This window comes from Uranotaenia lowii, chromosome 2, assembly GCF_029784155.1.
Source record: "Uranotaenia lowii strain MFRU-FL chromosome 2, ASM2978415v1, whole genome shotgun sequence".
NCBI lineage: Eukaryota > Metazoa > Arthropoda > Insecta > Diptera > Culicidae > Uranotaenia > Uranotaenia lowii.
Window position 1 is genome coordinate 131,874,290 of NC_073692.1, and position 17,185 is coordinate 131,891,474.

The 17,185-nt window shown below is 39.6% G+C and overlaps 3 protein-coding genes across 3 annotated transcripts; all 3 read left to right on the forward strand.

Annotated features, from left to right (window-relative positions):
• The first annotated feature begins 595 nt into the window (after positions 1-595).
• Positions 596-6,786, forward strand: LOC129741866 (uncharacterized). Its single transcript, XM_055733678.1, has 3 exons — positions 596-3,291; positions 4,142-4,970; positions 5,089-6,786. Exons 1-3 carry the CDS (start codon positions 596-598, stop codon positions 6,784-6,786), a joined length of 5,223 nt encoding a protein of 1,740 aa, XP_055589653.1.
• A 749-nt stretch (positions 6,787-7,535) lies between these two features.
• LOC129749794 (uncharacterized) lies at positions 7,536-8,783 on the forward strand. The gene is made up of 5 exons (XM_055744877.1): positions 7,536-7,640; positions 7,773-7,805; positions 7,888-8,007; positions 8,069-8,336; positions 8,399-8,783. Exons 1-5 carry the CDS (start codon positions 7,578-7,580, stop codon positions 8,443-8,445), a joined length of 531 nt encoding a protein of 176 aa, XP_055600852.1. The 5' UTR covers positions 7,536-7,577; the 3' UTR covers positions 8,446-8,783.
• Positions 8,784-16,065: 7,282 nt separating this feature from the next.
• LOC129744935 (uncharacterized) lies at positions 16,066-16,824 on the forward strand. Its single transcript, XM_055737697.1, has 4 exons — positions 16,066-16,096; positions 16,199-16,318; positions 16,384-16,651; positions 16,721-16,824. Exons 3-4 carry the CDS (start codon positions 16,387-16,389, stop codon positions 16,765-16,767), a joined length of 312 nt encoding a protein of 103 aa, XP_055593672.1. The 5' UTR covers positions 16,066-16,096; positions 16,199-16,318; positions 16,384-16,386; the 3' UTR covers positions 16,768-16,824.
• The last annotated feature ends 361 nt before the right edge of the window (positions 16,825-17,185 follow it).

Here is a 17,185-nt window from a genome sequence, read left to right on the forward strand (position 1 = left end):
TATTCATGCAAGAGGCTTGCGAATGCACTAGAGCGATTGAGTGCAACACAACATAAATACACTGGTCAGCAAAATTTTGGATTCAAATAATTTTGGAATTGAATCCGTTCATCGAATTTTTCGGTCAGGGTACGAACGAGTTGGCTATAAGAATATTTTCACACGGAAACCAAGGCGTGAAATTATTCCTCGTATCGAAATTTGCGGCTAGGACGTGCATACCTGTAAAGGTGTTCAGCCTTATTTTTGTTAAGGTAAATTAAGCTTACAGTATATGTCCTTTGCCGAAGCTTGTTCAAATCGGAATACTACACCATATTTTCCCCGTTTGTATCCTGAATTCAAATCTGATCTGAGGGCAACCATTCCAACCGCGAATAATATTGAGGCAAATCCACTTTGAAGGCAACGCACGCGTAATACGTCAAGGCTTTCGGGAGTCGATCGATACCTGTAGAGGAGTGCAACTTTAGTTTCTTTAAAGTAAGTTAAGCTCTACAGTGTATGTTCATTGCCGAAGCTTGTTCGTAGTACAAATACTCACCTGTCATTTTATCACTGTGTACCACTGCGTGAATCCGTTAAACCGAGAACCATGGCTACTTCCGGAGCCCCATCGTCTACCAGAAACCCACCGCTGAGGAATCTGCAAACCAGATTGAAGGCAATGCTGGAGATGTTCAAGGCAATAACCGCGTTTTCGAACACTTTGGGCGAGGTTACATCTGTTCAGCAAATCCAAGTCAGGTTGGAAAAGCTGAATGAGTTATGGGATAAGGTCAACGATGCTATCATGGATGTAGAAATTCATGAAGAGTATTCGTCGAAGGAAGGCGCTTGTCCAGGTATAAGGTTGGACTTCACCACCCGTTACTACGATGCCAAGGCCAGCATGTTAGACCGGATAAAGGAGTTGGAAGGAAACACCGCGAACACCAGCGTTCTGCAATCCACCCGCATCATGGATTCATCCATTCAGCCAGTCACGGAACATGTAAGGCTACCCCAGATAAGGTTGCAGACTTTCGACGGCAACATCGATCAGTGGTTGAGTTTCCGGGATCTTTTCTTATCGCTGATCCATTCCAAGGTGGACTTACCTGACGTGGAAAAATTCCACTATCTAAAAGGATGCCTAGCCGGGGAAGCCAGAGCACTCATCGACCCTTTGGCTCTAACGAGAGCCAACTACAACATCGCTTGGGAAACACTGATGACTAGATACAACGATAGCAAGGTTTTGAAACGTCGACAAGTTGGAAATCTATTCAAACTCCCGAAGGTTACCAAGGAATCGTCATCAGAAATTCAGGTGTTGCTGGAAGGCTTCGAACGTGTGGTGCAAACGTTAGATCAGCTGGTGAAGCCCGAGGATTATAAGGATTTGTTGCTGTTGGAGGTATTATGCTCGAGGCTGGATCCCGTAACTCGTCGTGCTTGGGAAGAGCACAGTGCGCATCAGACCGAGGACACTGTCAAGGATCTCACACAGTTCCTTCAAACGCGAGTCAAAATTCTTGCCTCACTACCATCAAAAGCCCAGGATACCAAGCAGGAGCCCTCACAGTTGCCTAAAAAGAACTTCGCCTCGAGAACAAGTTATAGCGCAGCACAGATGTCATCCGGAACGTGCATCGCTTGCTCAGAATCTCATCTGCTTTACACTTGTCCAGCGTTTTCAAGGTTGAATGCATCCGCTCGTGACAAATTACTGAGGCAGCATTCTCTATGCAGGAATTGTTTTCGACGTGGTCATCAAGCCTCAGAATGCAGATCTATGCAAGTGTGCCGTAAGTGTAGGGGAAAGCATCACACTTTAGTGTGCTTCAGAGAAGACGGTGGAGGTTATAGGAATCCTCAATCAGCATCACCCGCCAGAAGAGTTCAACAGTCATCTCATCCTGCAGAGACAACAGCAGGAACTGTCTCTTCAAATGTTGCCAGGAACCACTCGTCGACGATAATCCTCGCCACAGCAGTCGTTTTGGTTGAAGACGATACAGGGAAGGCCTTTCACGCGAGGGCTCTACTAGACTCCGGATCGGAGTGCAACTTCATGTCAGAGAGGCTCTGTCAACGGATGAAGATCTCCCGCAGGCGTTCAAACATCTCGGTACTCGGAATCGGCAAGGCAAGCACAACTGTGAAATACCAGATTTCAGCAGTTGTGAAGTCACGTACATCTAGTTTTGCAAGAAGTATGGAATTTCTTCTTCTCCCAGCTGTTACAGCAGATCTGCCTACTACTAGCGTGACGGTTTCTTCGTGGAAGTTCCCACAGGGTGTGGAACTAGCGGATCCAGGTTTCTTCCAATCAAAATCGGTGGATTTGGTACTCGGCATTCAGCATTTCTTCTCCTTTTTGCAAACCGACAACAAAATTCCGCTTGGCGAGGGGCTGCCAATGCTGATAGATTCAGTATTCGGTTGGTTGGTTACCGGAGCAGTTGAACACCAGGGTTCAGCACGGCGCATCGTTTGCAATTCAGCTTCTACAGTTCATCTAGACGAACTTCTCACCAGGTTTTGGTCGTGTGAGGAGATAGGGTCTCCGAACATATTTTCCCCGGAAGAACAACGCTGCGAGGCGCAGTTTGTTCGCACTATCCAGAGGAGTTCTGATGGACGATACACCGTAGGCTTACCGAAGAACGATGAGATGCTTTCGAGGATGGGCGAGTCGCGTGGCATAGCGCTTCAGCGACTAGATGGCTTAGAAAAGAGATTGGCGAGGGATCCAGAATTGCGGAATCATTATAACCAGTTCATGGAGGAGTACGTGGATCTAGGGCACATGCGTAGGGCGCATGTGGGCCCAGAGAAGCGTTGTTATCTACCACACCATCCAGTCATCAAACAGGCAAGCACAACAACGAAGGTTCGAGTGGTATTCGATGCATCGTGTAAGAGCAGCAGTGGCGTTTCCCTGAACGATGCACTCCTGGCAGGACCTGTGATCCAAGACGAGCTACGAGCCCTAATCATGCGTTGCCGAATGAAGCGGATAATGATTGTCGCAGATGTCGAGAAAATGTTCCGACAAATAGGTATCGATAGAGCAGACATGCCGCTACAAAGCATTCTGTGGAGGAAAGATTCATCGGAGAACGTGAAAACGTATGAACTTACCACCGTTACATACGGTACAAAGCCGGCACCGTTTCTCGCTACCAGAACACTGAAGCAGTTGGCCACAGATGAGCAGGAATCATATCCAATGGGATCCAAGGCAATAATGGAAGACGTCTACATGGATGACGTTTTGACTGGAACGGATCAGGCTTCCGAAAAGTACAGCTTTGCTATGACAGCCTTTTTCTTGTCGAACAAACTGTCTCGGTTTTCCTTACCACTCGGTTGCTGCTGTACCGTCGGTAACGAATCGAAACGCTTCGGCTACACCACACACGTGCGGGAACGCAGGCTGTATCTGAGCAATCGGCTCAAAGCTTGCGCTGCCGAAAACGTTGTGACTTAAGCTGTAGCGAACCCAACCGACAGTTCGGTTTTAATCCCTTCAGGCCTCCTGTTTCAAAAATAATTTCATCTAACTGTCGGATGCAGCGCGTGACAGTTTTGGGCAGGACTGTCACGGTTGACTGTCCTGCCCATACCGTACCCATGCCCGGCCGTATGCGCTGCTGCTCGGTTCGAATAGATCGAACGAGCCATCGAGCAGGAGTATACGACCGAGGCGAAACGCGATGTGTGGTGCCGGTGCAGGTTAGGCGATATGATTACCTTCTATCCTATGGGGTCCTATGAGGAGGGTGATCGGGGTGATCACCCCCCCCCCCCCTCCCCTCTTAAGCGTGAAAAAAATTCATACCTACGCTCGTTCGAAATTAACTCGGCCCGAGCGTGGATGATAATCCAAAGCGAATCTCGGCTACAGTCGGACGGAGTAGGTAGTACTGTCATGCAAAATTCAACGCATTGAAAACTGTCACGAAGATTTTCCAAAAACTGTCACGAAGCTTAAAAAACTTTCATACCCACGAACAAACTTTCGCATGAGGTAAAACGAGGCCTCGCTGTACATCGCACGACCGCTCCTTTTAGAACTGTCAGGGAAGAAATATTCGGAAAGCTTTCATCGGGGTGCACGTGCGACGTTCGCAAGAATACTGTCGTTCGCCAGTACTTTTCGGAAGCCTGGAACGGATAACGAAGATGCGGCTTCAATACTCTGCGAACAACTAATCAGCCTAACGAAACGTGGAGGGTTTCGATTAAGAAAGTTCGCATCCAATTCGCCGACGGCCTTGCGATCAGTAGACGACGAAGACCTAGCGTTGCCGCACACGACCGAAATACAATTGGATCCAGACCCGGCAGTCAAAACCCTAGGACTTGTGTGGCAACCCCGAACTGACATTTTGCGATTCAACTTCACCATATTGGTTACCCCGGAAAACGAAAGGCTAACGAAACGGAAAATTCTGTCGGCAATCGCAATGTTGTTCGATCCACTTGGTATGGTAGGAGCTGTCACCACAACCGCAAAAATTTTCATGCAGAGGCTGTGGAAATTAAATGAGAAAGGAAAAAGGCTTGACTGGGATCATCCTGTTCCAGTTGAAGTTGAACGCGAATGGCGTATTTTTCACCGGCAGCTTCACTTGATGAACGAGTTGAAGATACAGCGCTGTGCAGTCGTCCCAAATTGTGTTAAGATGGAGCTGCATTTCTTCTCGGACGCATCGGAGAAGGCGTATGGTGCCTGCGCATACATCAAGAGCACCGATGCTCAAGGAAGGATTTTCGTACATCTTCTAGCGTCGAAATCGAAGGTTGCACCCTTGAAATGCCAGTCGATACCCAGGTTGGAGTTGTGCGGGGCACTATTATCAGCGGAATTATCCTGCAAGGTACGAGAGGCGTTGAAGGTCGAAATGGATATGTTTTTTCTGGACAGATTCAACTTGCGTGCTGCAATGGTTGAAGGCGATTCCAACGACGTGGGCTACGTTCGTTGCAAACCGTGTAGCGAAAATCCAATCAGCTACGGAGAACTGTGTTTGGAGACATGTTCCGGGGGTACAGAATCCAGCAGATCTTATTTCCCGTGGTTTAAATCCCGATCAGATCCAGGAGAACAAACTTTGGTGGAATGGTCCCGAATGGCTACTGCGAAATAATTATCCGGAACAACCCAGCAGCTTTTGCACTGAGGGAGCAGATGCAGAAGTCCGGCATGTTGCAGTGAACCTGACAACAAGTCAAACCGATTTTGGAGCAGAATACGTTGGAAAATTCTCATCGTTTACCAAGCTTGTACGCTGCACCGCATACTGGATGCGACTGATGCGTATTTTGAAGAAAAATGAGACAAATCCCAAGGGTTTTCTCACCGTTGCAGAGCTTAGAGACGCCGAATACGCTATAATCCGCCGAATACAGCTGGAGACGTTTCCTGAAGAATGGAAGTGCTTGGTCGAAGGAAAGGATATTCATCGAAGCTCGCCCTTAAGATGGTTTGCTCCTCGAATTTCTGCAGAGAACTTAATACGAGTTGGCGGCCGATTAGGGAAGTCGGAGGAGTCGGAAGATACCAAGCATCCAATAGTTTTACCGGCAAAACACCCTTTCACAGTTCTATTGTACGAGTACTACCATCAGAAGCTGATGCACGCAGGTTCACAGTTGCTGCTCAGCTCTGTTCGTTTAAAGTATTGGCCACTTGGAGGTCGAAATGTTACTCGGCAAATTATACACAACTGTAAACAGTGTTTCCGCGCCAAACCTAGTCCCATCCAGCAGTTCATGGGTGAATTGCCTTTAGCTCGTGTCACAAGATCGAGACCGTTTTCCAAGACCGGTGTGGACTACTTCGGACCAGTATATGTTCGCTTAGCCCCAAGACGACCAGCAGTTAAGGCCTACGTAGCAGTTTTCATCTGTCTCTGCACGAAGGCAGTGCACCTCGAGTTAGTTTCGGACCTATCGACGGATCGATTTCTTCAAGCATTACGCCGCTTTATTGGAAGAAGAGGATATTGTTCGGATATTTATTCGGACAATGGGACGAATTTCGTAGGAGCTCGTTATTTTCTACAAGAACTGCTGATTCATTTCCGTAACAGCCAACATCAGGAGAAGGTAGCCAAGGAGTGCGCATACAACCATATTCAATGGCATTTTATTCCCCCCGCTGCACCCCATTTTGGAGGCCTTTGGGAAGCTGCAGTTCGATCGGCCAAGAAGCATCTTCTCAAGGTTCTTGGAGAAAACGCTGTTTCCTTCGAAGATATGATCACGTTGCTTGTTCAAGTGGAGAATTGTTTAAACTCGAGACCGATCACTGCGTTAACCGATGACCCAGGAAACCTTCAACCGTTGACACCAGGACATTTTTTAATTGGAGAACCATTTCAACAGCTATCAGAAAGGGATTACAGCGAGGTACCGATGAATCGGCTTAATCAGAGCCAAGTTATCCAGAAAAAGCTACAACATTTTTGGGATAGATGGAGAACAGAGTATCTCACGCAGTTGCAAGGGCGATACAAGAGATGGAAGTCACCTGTCGAGATAACTGTTGGGAAACTAGTGATTATCAAGGACGATAATCTACCGCCATGCCGCTGGAAGATGGGACGTGTTGAAAAGCTGCATCCTGGATGCGACGGTGTTGTTAGAGTAGTTACTCTGAAGACAGCTACAGGACCTTCTACGCGCCCAGTTGAAAAGCTGTGCATACTACCAGAATCTTTTCAGCCTGAAAAAGAGTACCAACTTGCCCGTGAAAACCAAACAGATCAGACCTCCCCCTTGTGTTCGTGAGATTTCGTTCTTTTATTTTCAGAACCGCGAGCGATTCAGGATGGGCGAGGATGTTGGATTACTCGAGAGCGATGTCAGCCTAAATCAATGACCCTTCATACGACCCTGGATCATTAAAGAAGACGAACGTTTAAATGATGTCGAGATGCAACTGTCAGCATCTCTAATGAGCAGATTAGAAAGAGATTGTGGACTATGTTTGTCCCTTACTGAAGAAACCATAATTTGTATTGTATCCAGTCTTTAGTCTTAAGAAAAACCGCCATTGGTACAGATGTTAAGTAGAAATTAGTTAAATATTAAATGTTGCTGTAAAATAATAAATGTTAAAGTAAACCGTTTTGAATTTCCGTAAAAGTCGCGTTAATAAATTGTGCCAAAAACTTACATGTGACTTGTGAATAAATAGAGCGTAAATTGTAAATTAGTGTTTGATTATTGAGCTTCTTCATATGGTCTTCAATGGTTTTATATTACTAGTGGTTCACGTTTCTCCTGTTCCTGTGTTCTCTGCACCATGGTAGGCCCAACCAATTTATGTTTTAGATTATTTCAATATTTTAACGTTAAAATAATAGAGAACATGAACAATAAATAGAAAAGTCTTGAAAGAAAAGAGCTTTTGTAGCTTGATAACGGGTTTTCGCATTTTTAATGGGTCATACTGTATCAGCAATTTTCTGTGTGCCTAAGTAAGATCTATTATTATAGCAAACTTTTTAAACAAACGTTGTGCAGCTCATCGCAATTTGTACCCGACAACTCTTCATAGAGTAGAGTTGAGCAAACAAATGCGGAGGATGAAGAACATTTTACTAATAGTATTATTTGCGTGTTTCATGGAAATTTGTAGGGTAAGCCGAGGTACTTTTTAAAAAGTTTTTGCCAATACTTAACTTATTTTTTGTCAGAAACGAATGCCGAAAAGTTGGTAAAATGTCCCTAATTAAATAAATTAATCAACTAACTTATTTTCTGTCTTTAAGGGCAATAAAGGAAAATGCATCGATACAGAACTGGTAAGCTAGTCACAATCATATATTTTTGAAATATTTGATGTAAAACATTCAAAACATTAAAAAGTTCTGTAAATATTCGCAGGTTCCAGATTTGAATAAATGCTGCACTGTACCGGAACCTTTCATGTTCACCAAATCCTTCGTAGAGAGTTGCGTTTCGAAGCACAAAGCGTTGATAAATGACCATGACAAATTTTATACGGTTTGTACTATGAATTTGAATTCAAACAGTCGTAGCCAGTAAGGTAATCCTCTTTCAACAGTGCCTCTGGGATTGTATTTGGTCGGCGTACGGACTTTTCGACGGAAATAGCATTGTCCAGGAAAAGGTTCTGGAGTTGACCCGTTCAATGGAAAAAGTTGCCCAGGAAACGGTTTTATTTTCCGTGGCTCGTTGTCACAAGGAGAGTAACATCATCAACCACCGTAAAAACGAAAAGGGTAACGAGTGCGATACTTTTGCATTCAAATATATGTTTTGCATAAAGAAAGCGATACTGTTGAATTGTCCCGACAAGTACTGGAAAATTGGTAAGAGTTCATCAGAAAAACATGTTGGTTAAGCTTTTGAAATTTTTTTTTTCATGTTTTAGAACCTCTTTGTGATGAGTTCGACAGTGGGGTTCCGTTATGTGAATGATCATGTCTACTACTAGATTTTCGAGTGTGACGTTTGATTTTTGGCATTTTTTATTATGACACATAAAACATAAAATGCCTCGTTGGCGTTAAGGTGTTCCATGTTGTTAAATAATCATCCTCCTTTCGATGCATATTATAACGTGGCCATTCTAGCTCAACTCCACGTTTATTGAATTAGTTAGGAACCTTATCCTCTAATCTCATATAGAGTGTCACACATATATTTGCATCAGGCCGATGACATAGTGAGAGCGAATTGGCGAACGCGAACAAATCGGCATCTGCTTCGCCGCAATCAGTATGTTAGATTTAAGCGATTCACATGCGAAAATAAAAAAGTACCACTTATGATGATTGCACTTTTATTAAATCCGGGCAATCTGGCAACCTTAAGTTAAACCAAATCAAGCCTTAATTTTAATTTGCCAGGTTTAAATATAGGCCTGCCTTCATTACTTTGACATAATTTTCCAATATTGTTTCGTTGGAGTTCACGATGAAGGAAGCTTTTCTGTACACTGGATTCTTTTTTAAACGATAGTTGGGTACGTGCAAAAAAAATCATCGTATTAAAAAAGTTCAAAACAACCGGGGAAAATTCATCGCTTATTTCGAGTAAAGTGGCAAACTTGGACTGCATCGATCATATCCAACCGGGTTGACCATTCTGAGGCGATTTGAGTGAAATCGGGAAGCTCAAAGATTTGTTTTGGATTGATTTGTTTAAGGTTTTGAGCCACGGTTGTTCCGGAACTTCCGCAGTGTCTCTAAGTGAACATGTTTCCATCGGGAAGCAATATCCGAATCAATTTACCATCCAAGAGTGGTGTGTAAGAAAACGGGAATGTCAAAAACCTCAGAAATCGTCTTATTTCGAGAAAATCGTTTAAAATAAAACCGTGTCAAACAAGATCGTTTAAAAAAAAATTCCAGTGTATTTGCAAAAACTCACCACTGCCGAAGTATCTGCTCATCTCAATTACCGAGTCAATTTAAGGAAGTAGGCGTCGGTTGAACGTGTTTTTTCCTTCAAAATAATGGATTTGATTTGTAGAACAATTAGCTTCTGTTGTGATAGAAAAGTTGTAAACACGTTGCACAATGGGGAAAAAAGTGTACAAACCGTGAAGAAATTCAATATCATTCGTCCTACATGAACCAAATCTATGAAAATATACTTTCCTTTTGTGAGAATTTCCGAAAAATCGATTGGACATAGTTTCAAACGCCGCACAAGCTTACGAACGGAGATATTGTGCCTTTTTAACCCCTAATTCCCCTATATTTTGTAAACATTCCAGAAAAACACTGATTTCAACTAGAGAATTTTGAACGAAAACAGACCTATCGTTTGGAATTTTTTCTAAGGAATCGAATGAAGGCTGTTTGAGCCACCGCACGCTTCGGAAAATGGAGCTATGGCTGTTTTTACCCTCAGTTCCCCTACATTTTTCAAATCGTTATGAAAACGCATGTTCGGACTTAAATATTTGAATTTTATTGGGACGAATCTTGTGTGATTTTTTCCAAGGAATCTGACGAGGCCTATTTGAGCCACCGCACGTATTGGAAACAGGAGTTATGGCTGTTTTATCCTCAATTTCCCAACATTTTTCAAATAGCTCAGAAAAAGCATGTTGGGCTTGAAATTTTCAAATCAAATGGGTTGTATCTTGTGGGGTTATTTCCGAGGAATCGAATGAAGGCTGTTTTAGCCACCGCACGCTTCGAAAAATTGAGTTATGGCTGTTTCACCTTTATTTCCCCTACATTTTTCAAATTATTAGGAAAACGTATGTTCGGACTTGAAAGACTTGAATCTAATGGGACGTATCTTGTGTGATTTTTTTCGAGGAATCCAATAAAGGTTGTTTGAGCCACCATACGCTTTGGAAAATGGAGTTATGGCTGTTTTTACCCTCGATTCCCCAACATATTTTCTGAAATCATTGAAAAATGTAGGGGAAGTGAGGGTAAAAACAGCTTTAACTCCATATTTCCAAGCGGGTGGTGGCTCAAACAGCCTTCATTCGATTCTTTAGAAAAAATCGCACAAGATAGGTCTGTCTTTGTTTAAAATTTCTAAGTCTAAATTAGTTTTTTTCTTTATTGTTTACAAAATGTAGGGAAATTGGGGATTAAAAAGGCACTATATCTCCGTTCGTAAGCTTGTGCGGCATTTGAAACTATGTTCAATCGATTTTCCGGAAATTTTCACAAAAGCAATGTATATTTTCATAGATTTGGTCCATGTGTGACGAAAGATATTGAATTTCTTCGCGGTTTGTACACTTTTTTCCCCAGCTACACACTAAGATTGCAATTATCCCGCTCGGAATAATGATTTTTAGAATCACAGGGGATTGGCTTTATTTTCACAAAATTCTAATGAAAACCAACCCGAAACTCGTGACTCTTCATTTTCCCTGTGGAGTTGGATGAAATTACTACAAACCCACAGGAACTCTAACAAAATTCATTAATTCAGGACAGTATTTTCCTGAATCACGTTAGGAAGATTTGTTGCCAAATCTCCTTTCTCTTTTTTTTGTTTCAATTATAGTCGTTTTAACATCTTTATGTCATTCGTGACTTATATTAACGATGTAGTTGGCGGACAGTCATTGAAAAACTTATTCGGTACAACTGTGATCGATGTCTACTCTTGGGCTTGAACTCACGGACATCAGCTCAGGATTATTTTTTTTTATTTTTAATAAGTTATTTTCAAGCAATTTTTTTTTTTGAATTTTGAAAAATGGTGGGGAATCGTGGGCCATTAAATCCAAATTGACCAAATAACAGGCAAAGGTCATGAGTTGACCCAAAACTGAAATTTCAGTATTCGTTTAGTTATTATAAAGCAATTTCAGCTGAGGAAAATTTAATGTATCAATATTCCATATATACTTTCCCAAATGACATAAATTCATAGTTTTTCATTTTCCAGGATGCCTACATGTTTTGGCCATGTTGATGTAAGAAGAAGAAGAAGAAGAAGAAGAAGAAGAAGAAGAAGAAGAAGAAGAAGAAGAAAGCAATTTCAGTTGAGGAAATAAAAAAGAAAGAAAAATTTCTAAAACTTTGCTCTCGAACGTTTCGGTAAAATTCCTTAGAGTAATGTGGGGTAAAAGTACGATTTGGGATTATCACAAACCGAGAACAGTAAAATTCAAAACTCTGGCGTGGATTGATTGTGATTTGAACTGCCTACAACCAGCCATAATTTTTTTTCGTAGAAAATGAAAATACCCCGAAAAATGAGGTAAAGAAGCTTTTTTGCTTGAATGATGTTGTTACATCGAGAGACCCCTTGTCAAATAGCAACAAACTGCATTATCGACGGAAGGAAGAGCACGAAGGTAGAAAAGTAGTGAAAGTGAAAAAATAACGGTCAGTAAGCAGCGACAGGAAAGTACAAGTGGAAGTTATTTTGAGCAGTGAAAATTGAATTTAAAAACAAAGTAGAAAGAATGGTAAACTGATGAAATAAGTTGATGTTGGTAGGACGAAAACTAGAATGTAAGTGAATCTTTATTTTATAATGAATGTAAATATTAACATCTATCATTTCTAAATATAGCTTTAAAGCAACTCCCAAAGCAGAAAAACGAGTTTGACTAAAAGAATCGTTTGAGCACACATCAACAGATGTAATATTTCAAAAAACGGCAAACATGTTTATGTAATCAAAAGTCTGGCTTTCAATGAAAGTTTTACTGTGTCTTTTTAGTTGTTTTTAATCACTAACTATCGAATGCCGAAAAAAGAATAGAATTACTATTTCTCTATTCATCACAATAAACTGTGAATCATAAGAAACCTTGAAGGGGCAAAAGTATGAACTGTAAATGGGGCAAAAGTACGAAGGGTCTTTTGAAGTAAATCTGAACGGAAAATTTTAACTTCTTTTTTAAATGCTCTGGAAACATCAGCGCATATTTTTGTTTCTTCAAGACTTGCTCGCGCGAAAAATTGCTCAAATACGATGAAAACTGGATTTCAAAAACCTGCTGAATATGGACAGTTGTGGAGAACTCCAAATTCGCACAGGTTTTTGCCCATGTATAGGATTTGTTTCAGAAGCGAACAAAGATGCTGCTGCTGTAAGCAGAGATTAATACATAATAATTTTCCTATTGACTTCATGCAGAATTGTGGAATTTTGAATGGTCGTACTTTTACCCCACATCATTCGAACTTTTGCCCCAGAGGTGGGGTAAGAGTACGTTTCGATAGCAGTTAGACATTTTCACTACTGCTATCAAATGCGTCGATCGATTATCTTCGTAATTTTGTAGAAGAGAGATAAAAGTCTAAAGAATCAAATGCTGTTCTTGTTTTTTTGGAAAACAACCGGCAACATTTTCTAAAAATAGGATAGCACTAAGGTCGTACCATACTCATGGGATGGACAAAATATTTTTCATAACTCTTCATTTGGCATAAGAAAACTTTACAGATAAGGAAAACGTATTTAAAGTTCTGAATGTGTATAAAAACATAACTAAATAGGTGGCCCAAGATACCCCAGAAAATGTGGCCCACGATTCCCCACGAGCTATGGTTTGCAAATTGGTTGCGTTTGTGTGACTCATTGATGCTTAATCAAAAGTTCCTTTTCCACGTGAAAGAACATGACAAAACTAAGATCATAAGCGTATGAGCATATTTTTGTCATAAACTTTAGGCTCCTCATCTATGCAATTTGTGAGTGCTTGTTTAATTATGTAAGTAATTTTTTTTTTAATTTTCTAAGCTCGATAAATAAAAGAAACATATGATGCGTATTTAAGTAAACCACATGTAGAAAAATATGCTTATGCAAAGCGACGACGATGACAGTTGAATTGAGATTTTTATCTCAACGCACATCTGAGATATTCAGAGTGGCCCACGTTACCCCATTTTGAACATACATTTTGATTTTTATTTCTAATGAATGCATTTCTTTTCGTATTACCCAGCATTTTGTGATTCTTGATAAGAATCATGAATCTTTTTAAAAAGAGTTTATTTTTATTTTAAATCAAACCATAAGTTAAAAAAACTCAATAATTCTTGGCAGTATGACCAAAAATCAGAGGTCGGCATTAAAATGCTATTCGCTAGTTAGTCCGCTACATTTTTGTTTTAATATTAATTTTTTAACTTTATTTCTGGAGAACTTACAGCTCAAAAAACTCCATCACTTTATAGAAAATAACATTAATCAGCATTCCTGCTCGCATAATTGCACCTAGTAGAGTTTGTTTATCCTTTTTATTCAACTGAAATCCCGTAAGAAAATAAATTTGTCGACAAAAAAGTAGCGGACTAATTAGCGATTAGCGATTTAACGCCAGACACTTTAAAAAAGCATGTATCAGCATTCTTCCTTGACTAATTACTTGTGGTTACGTTTGTCTATCTGCTGGTACAAAAGTTTGGTGAAAAAATTAATGAAAACGATAGTTATCTAACAAAAACGGAGCAGGCAATTTAGCGATTAGCGCTTTAATGCCGAACACTGCCAAAAATATATTTGTGCCTTTTCCCAACAAAAATTTTTATTTTTCTAAACCAAAATCTGGTGGCTTTTAAAATAAATTTTTCTGGGTATATTGTTCAAATGTCAAATTCGCGAATGCCAAAGGAAAACCTCGTAAAAACTCTATAAAACCTGTTGAAACATTATAATTATTCTCTTGCAAATTATTAATTTTGAGAAAAAAAAACTATTTTCTAATCCGCACCCATATCCATATTTTTGGTCCTCAACGCCAATTGCTTCATCGGAAAAAAGTAAATTACGTGGTATTCTTGTTCCGGTCACTTAAGTTGAAACTTTTTTCACAGTGTTGATGAGCATCTTCAAAATTTTCTTGAGAAGCCTCCGCCGAACTATTCATTAAGGTTACACTACATGTGTTATTTGTTAATTATTAAATAATTAAACACACAAATTACCAATTAGTAACTACCCAACTTATTCAAATTGAGTACTTCTAGTTAACACGCACATTGCTAAAGATAAACAACAATAAAATTTGGCATATCGATTGCATATTTTCCAGTAATGTGGTAAGATTTCTGGGAAATTTTTCTGCAAAATAGTAGGGGAGAATGAGGATACTTGATCCCTGGGGATATTTGATTCCTTCGCTTTATCTCGGAACAGGAATGTCTCAAAAATATCGAATGTTCTAGAAAAATGTGCCAAATAGAACAAAACAACAATGCTGTTATCTCAACAAATAAAAAAAAAATTTCGAGCTATTGAGCTTTGTTTCATAATTTCTACAAAATTTTATTTGAAGATCTTTTTAATCTCTTAAAAATGTTCCTCACCTGAAAAAATTAAATATAAATATTTATTCCAATATATCAATCGTTAGAGTATAATATGAACTGCATAATGCCATATTTTCAAAGCAAAAGTAAACTTTCAATTTTTTTAAGAAGAAGTTTTCCAAAATGTTTGTTATGGGTATAATTAATCCCTAGAGTCCAAAAAGATATATTTTTCTTCCGATTGGATCGCTATCATTGGTTATCATGATATAACTAATATCTGTCCAATAACTAATTTTTATCTGTTGAAAAGGAATAAAAATACTGTATTCATACAGAAACTGAAAAAATTCGCCTTAATGTATGCAATGACTCTAGGGTAGTAGGCAAATCATTAGAATTCTCTTCATCTGATACTAACAAACTGTGGAATGAGAACTAATATGGCAAAAAATAATCATCTATGGATTTTACTAGATTTCTGCCCAAGATCAGGGCAACCTGAATTATGGATCAAGAATCCTTCAGCAAAGGATCAAGTCTCCTGTAAATAACTTAAAAAATATCACTTTTTTAGTCTTACGAAATTGCTTCTAGTTCATCTACGAGTTCATATATCGTCCTAACTTTTGGAGCATATAAACTTGAAATTACACTCTGTCAGGAAATGCAAAAGATGTCGAGTTGCTAAACTTTCTCAAAAAGATATGATGAAAATAAGAAAAGGGGATCTAGTATCCCCATTGTCTTCTATTGGCTGAACGTTTTCAGCGATTTGTTCATAATTAAACAAAATTCTTAGTGATTAAGCTTGGTTCACAGTTCATGTGAACGCGGTCGTGTAAATGCACCTTAACGAATGACACAACAGCGAGCACTACACATTCAGGAAAATTGATATGACCTTCTTTTTTTTTAAACGGTTACAGATTCGTAACTGACAGTTTCGTCACAGAAACTGCTGTTATTGACCTTTAAAAGCCGTCGAAATACAGGTTTAATTATTACAATCAGCGGACAAACAGTTTATCAAAGTAAGATTGCATCTGGCAGTGTTCCCTATGCTTACCAATTTTATGGTAACAGGAACAGCAATTTGAAGTGTGTTAAGTAAATACCTAAGTCAGGTTTTTTATACCAATCTATTTTATACAAATACTGTGCAGCTTATTAGGAATTGTTCCCCACAGCTGTTCATTAAGTAAAGTAAATCAAACAGGTTTTTAGGATGAAGAACATTATACTGATACTATTTATCATATTTTTCATGGAAAGCAGTAGGGTGAGCTAAAGTGATTTACAAAAAGTTTTTGCCTATGCTTAACTAATATTTTGTTTTTAAGAGCAATAAAGTAAAGTGCATCGATAAAAACTTGGTAATTCAGTCATAAAAATGAGTATTTAACAATTTTTTTTACAAAATCATTTAAAACCTTCAAATCTGTCTTATTAATCAAAATATAAAAAAAAAATCTCAGAGAAAAACAGTGCAAAAATGCTGCACTTTACCGGAACCTTTCGTGCTCCACAAACCCATCGTAGACAGTTGCATTTCGAAACATAACTCGTCGATTGCTGATAATCAGAAATTTCAAACGGTTTGTATGACGCATTTCAATTTAGATAATAGTAGTAGGTAAGTAATGTAAACCTTCATCAACAGTGCATGTGGGATTGTCTTGGGTTGGCGTACGGACTTTTCGATGGGAAAAGCATGGTCCAGGAAAAGGTGCTGGAACTGATCAGTCCCTTGGAAAAAGGTGCACAGGATGTGGTGTTATTTTCCGTGGCTCATTGTCACAAGGATAAGGAGGTCATCAACCATCGCAGAAACCAGACGCCAAACGAGTGTGATGCTCTTGCAGGCAAATACATGTTATGCATAAAGAATGCGATGTTCTACAACTGTCCCGCAGAATACTGGAAAATTGGTAAGTGTTGAAAAGGTCTGTTGGGAAATCATGTACAGATTTTGAAAAAATTTTTATATATATTTTTAGAACCACTGTGTGATGAGTTCGACAGTGGGGTTCCTTTATGTGACTGAACGTATTCAATAAATATCAGATTGAGGAGCGTGAAATTAAATTTCCATGATTGACAAAATGTTTTCTTTATAAAATCCATTTATTTCTCTTTAAAAATCCACAGAAATTTAGGTTTGTGAGTGAAAACAACATGCGTTCTACGAAAAACGATATTGAATATAGAAAATATATATTGCTTTTTTTATAAGAGGTTGCCAAATATTAGTACCGATCAGTGCTAACTACACCCAAAGGTGCGGATACAAAAATCCAATGCCTATTTAGCAAATCTGTGTGCCGAAAATGCGCTTAAAATTGCACTGTACCAAAAATGGTATGATTGGAAAAGCACTACTGGCATACAGACTCGAGATCCAAAGCAAAATGAAGCGAAACCAGGAATACATTTTGTGGGATTTTCATCCTTTTAGATAATTC

Excerpts from the sequence above, each read along its gene's own strand:
- LOC129741866 (XM_055733678.1), top strand. The coding sequence starts at position 596 with ATGGCTACTTCCGGAGCCCCATCGTCTACCAGAAACCCACCGCTGAGG. Across the intron at positions 3,292-4,141 it reads ACGGATCAGGCTTCCGAAAA|TACTTTTCGGAAGCCTGGAA; the intron begins GTACAGCTTTGC and ends GTCGTTCGCCAG. Across the intron at positions 4,971-5,088 it reads ATTCCAACGACGTGGGCTAC|ATCCAGGAGAACAAACTTTG; the intron begins GTTCGTTGCAAA and ends AATCCCGATCAG.
- LOC129749794 (XM_055744877.1), top strand. The coding sequence starts at position 7,578 with ATGCGGAGGATGAAGAACATTTTACTAATAGTATTATTTGCGTGTTTC. Across the intron at positions 7,641-7,772 it reads GTTTCATGGAAATTTGTAGG|GGCAATAAAGGAAAATGCAT; the intron begins GTAAGCCGAGGT and ends TCTGTCTTTAAG. Across the intron at positions 8,008-8,068 it reads ACCATGACAAATTTTATACG|TGCCTCTGGGATTGTATTTG; the intron begins GTTTGTACTATG and ends CTCTTTCAACAG.
- LOC129744935 (XM_055737697.1), top strand. The coding sequence starts at position 16,387 with ATGTGGGATTGTCTTGGGTTGGCGTACGGACTTTTCGATGGGAAAAGC. Across the intron at positions 16,652-16,720 it reads CGCAGAATACTGGAAAATTG|AACCACTGTGTGATGAGTTC; the intron begins GTAAGTGTTGAA and ends ATATATTTTTAG.